The 4,695-nt window shown below is 31.4% G+C and overlaps 1 protein-coding gene across 1 annotated transcript in view; it reads right to left on the reverse strand.

Moving 5' to 3' along the window:
- The window catches only part of LOC106791968 (myosin heavy chain, muscle-like), a gene marked incomplete in the record, with an annotated part of 22,512 nt that overhangs the window by 1,076 nt on the left and 16,741 nt on the right, over positions 1-4,695 (reverse strand). The window contains 1 exon segment of the mRNA XM_014758029.1: positions 4,114-4,383. Coding sequence (XP_014613515.1) covers positions 4,114-4,383 — 270 coding nt within the window.

A 4,695-nucleotide genomic window follows, 5' to 3' on the forward strand; every position in this document is an offset into this window, starting at 1 on the left:
ACAATTCGACAAATTGGAACGATCATTCTCGTTCAACGAGTTGAAGATTCCTTTAAATCCCATTTGTTGGTCACACCTTGACAAATATTGCTACGACAAAACTGGCTAAGCGGTAAAAAGAATATGTAATAAGGATAAAAAAAAAAAGAACAACAGAAAATAGATAAAAACGGAGGGAAAATATAGGAATAACAGGAACTTTTGACGACGAGACAAATCAAAGAAGAAGAAGACAGAAAAAAGAAAATAACAGTGGACGATCACTTTTGCTGTCAATCGAAAAAGCGTTAAAATTGAATGAGAGGAAAGTAATTAAAAAAAAAAAAGAAAAAAGAACTCCAAGAAGAAAACAAAAGGATAAATTAAAAGGAAAAAAAAAAAAAAACAATAATCATTATGGCACACTCCGTGAGAAGTAATTTGTTCACGTATAATAAATCATCCATATTCTCTTTCCTCGGAGATGGATTTTGTTTGTTTGTTGATTGATTGGTTGGTTGGTCGATTGATTTTTTTTGTTTTTTTTGGTTCACAGTACTTTGTCGTCGTACTCTTTTGGTACAGTTACTTGTTTGTTTGTACTTGTTTTTTTTTTGTTTTGTTTTTGAAGGATAGGGGTTTGGATCATTATGGTACCTTCTCAATCAATTCGATACATGCGAGGAGATCCATGCCAAAGTCTATGAACTCCCATAGAATGCCCTCCTTAGTGTATTCTTCTTGTTCGAGGACGAACATGTGGTGGTTGAAGAATTGTTGGAGCTTCTCATTGGTGAAGTTGATACAGAGTTGCTCGAAACTGTTGAACTGTTCGAGCAAGAAATATCAAACCGGGGCATGCGTTTGGATATAGTCAGAGGAATCTAAAGTTGATCATTCGAAACAACAACAGGGTCCTTTTCGTTTCGATATTCCTTAAATTTGCGTATTTCGTTTTTGTCTCTTTTGTTTGGGGGTTCAAATATGAGATCAGAATTATTTCAATCTCATACACACGCACATATATATATATATATATATATATATATATACATGTGTGTGTGTGTGTGATATAAATACATACATACAATATTACAAATATATTATTGTAATATTAAAGCACGAGTTGAAATCTGTCGTGCTTTTTTATGGGGTACCTTTTTAATCATTTGTTTTGTTCGTACATACAAATGATGATTTTATAAGAAGTATCTTTCCTTTGTGGTGGTGGGGGGTGGTTCAGAGGGGTGGGGGCAAATTAAAATACTTGATACATACTGTCTATAGTAAATTTCTTTTTTATGGTATTAGTTTTACTTTCAATTACTACTGTAAAATGTAGTTTATTATAGGTAATCAACGAATCCAAAGTGTCAGATTACGAATAACTTAAACATCAATGGATTCTCAATCGTTTTTCTTTTCAAAATCGAGAAACATTAAATACTTGTTCATATTTTATTATACAAAATATTTTTACGATACGACACGATATAAAAAGTTACATCATTCGCAAAAAATAATTTGCATTATTATTAGAATTGTATTTTGACATGAAAAATTTTACGTTGTTGTTTGTTTGTTTGTTTGTTTGTTTGTTGTAATAAACAAAACCAAAATTGTCAAGGTCGTATTATTTATCATTTTTATATTATTAAATATATTATGCGATTCGAATGAAATTTTATCGATATAGACGAAAAAACAAGTATAAAAAAAAATCTTTTAAATTCATTTTATCCGTTTAACAATTTGTAATCATTTTTTTAGAAAATTAACAAAATCACCAACGATTGAGAACCACTGACTTAGACCGTCTCTCGTTCTTCTACGGACGGTTGTTTGACACAAGTTAACTTTCTAACTTGGTTGATTTATTTGTCTCTTTGACAAATTAAATTATAACAGTTAATACAAAATATTCTACGTGAGGTCCACTGTTTCTTAAACATTATTATTATAAATAAATATAAATATATACAAACATTATTTAAACGAAAAAGAAAATTATTACAAAAAATAATTTACGGAACGCTTTTGTCGTAATTTTTTTTTTTTTTTACCTACTTGCATAAAAACAGCCTATCACGATACTTTTTTTTCTTCCAAGATTATTCCCAATTGTCATATTTCCAAAAAATCGAGAACAACAATTATAACATTATAATATCCATTGGAAAATTTATCAAGAAAAGTCAACGAGTCAGAGAAGAAGGGGGTCGGTCGGTGGTGGGGGCGGGGAGGGGGAGGGGGTTAACTACCCCACTCTTACCCCACCCGCCGATTTATTTTATAAACGAACAAAACATCTAATATCATTTCCTCATGCTTTCTAGACAAAAATATTTAGGGGGGGGGGGGTGTGTCAGGGGGTCAACAACATCCGAGATCAAACCACCTTGTCTAAGAAAAAAGAAAATATATTAACAAATCAACATTCTCTAACATTCTGTGAGACACATAGGCTGGTGGTGGTGGTTGTGGGGGGTGGGGGTGCGAGGAGAAAAAGTAATATTTGAAATATCGAGCTTGAACGGGGTAATTAACGGTGGTGGTGAGTGAAAGGGGTCCAAATGTTACGATAATATAATAAATACAATCGTGAAAAATTGGTTTATAACAGAAAATTGTAACTAGAATAAACAACAGCAACATAAACAAAATCAGATTATCTAACACAACGTGAAAATATATATATATACATATATATATATATATATTGATTAGAAGATCATAAGAGTGAGTCATGCCTATTGGGGGTGGTACTCATGGGGTAGATAAATGTAACAACAATGAATAATAAACTAATAGGAAATAAACGAATATATGAATAATAATAATAATAATAATAATCGTGATACCTAATGAACACAAATCGTGCCACTAATTTGGACATTATGGGGCTGTGGGGTGGGGTTGTATACAATGGTGAGAAAATAATCACAATACACATTCGAAGGATATTGTCCAGAGACAGTTGAAGAAGAACAATTGTTTTGGGGTATCGTTTTTTTTTGTTTTCGAACAAAGGGCTGTATGGGGAATTTTTTTGATGGTCCCCTCAATAAAAGGGATACCTTTTCGATTAGCTCGATACAAGCTAACAAATCCATTCCAAAGTCAATGAAAGCCCAGACGATTCCTTCCTTTTTATATTCCTCTTGTTCGAGTACGAACATGTGATGATTGAAGAATTGTTGCAATTTTTCATTGGTAAAGTTGATGCAGAGTTGTTCGAAACCGTTGAACTAAAGGGAACACCAACACAACGAATTTATCTTCCGCGGGGTTTTGTTTTTTTTTTTTTAACGGGGAACAATTGATTATCGCGAGGAACAAGAAGAAGAAGAAGAAGATTTTTTTATTCTGGAATAGAATTTGTTTTTCGCGCCTTATATGTCTTTTTTTGTTGTTGTTGGGTTTTTTTGTTGTTGTTTGTTTTATCGATGATACGATAGAGGAAGAAGAAGATCTAACGCGTGATAAGTAAAGAATGATCGTTTACTTTTGTTTAAGATTACGAATCTTGATATGATGGTCTCGTTTATGGTTTAGCTATTTTTTTTTTTTTTCTGATTTTTTTTTTTATGTGAATAACAGTGATATCATTGTCGTGTCATATTTGAACTTTTAAATATGTTTCGTTTAATTATTTATGTATATATGTATATATATATATATATGTATATATATTTATATGAAAAATAGTTTTAAACAAAATATATAATTAATACTATACTGAGAATATATATATATATACATATATCACATGTGTGTAATAAAAACATGAAATATGTGTTGAAGTTTTATCATTCCAACGCGTCGACGATTTTTAAAAGCTTTTTTCGTTATAACCTAACCTATAAACCTAACCTATACAAGTGGTTCGTACGTGTGTGTACGAAAGAATGAATAATTTATGTTACAATTAAAAAAATACCATTAAAAAATGGAAAAGATCTTAATTGATAGAAATATATATTAATTAAATGAAATATTATATAAATATCGGAATGTAATGTCGAATAAGATGATAAAAATCGTCGTCGATTGGATGAGTTTTTTAATCGTTGAACTTATGAAAAATATTTGTTCAAAAATGTAATTGTAATCAATATGGAAAGAAATACTTACGTCGAAAATCTCAAAACCAGCAATATCTAGTACACCAATAAAGTGTTGTCTCTTTTGCTGAGTATCCAGGGTCTCGTTACATTTTTTAACCAACCATTTGAACAATCTGTCGAACATAGCTTTCGACATAGCGCCTACGGAGTAGGCTACTTGATCTTTGTTACGACCTTGGGTTACAAACTCGTTACCGACCTTGATCCTTGGTTTCAACAAGTTCTTGTAAAGGTCGGCACAGTCGCAACCAAGAAGTTTAGCGACCCTGTCACCTTCCTATAATTATTATTTTACATCATTATTTTATGTTAACTTGTGTCGAGTTTTTAAGAGGTTACATGGGTTTGGGACTTTCAACAAACATTTTTTTTTTCAATTCTACAACTCGTCTAGAATATTGTATTGAATTTTGAAGTCGATAGGAGTAGTAGTTTTAAAGATAGAGCCTCTTTAATGGCTCTTATACCAGCACTCAAATCTTTAAACGCGTTTTTCTCAAAACGCTTTTTCTAAAATCGGTTGATCAAGATTTCTCGAAAACTATTTAACCGATTTTCATGAAATTTGCTACACGTCTTCGTGATACTA

The sequence above is a fragment of the Polistes canadensis genome, unplaced genomic scaffold, assembly GCF_001313835.1.
Source record: "Polistes canadensis isolate GaletaPanama2010 unplaced genomic scaffold, ASM131383v1 scaffold_360, whole genome shotgun sequence".
In the NCBI taxonomy this organism is placed as follows: Eukaryota; Metazoa; Arthropoda; class Insecta; order Hymenoptera; family Vespidae; genus Polistes; species Polistes canadensis.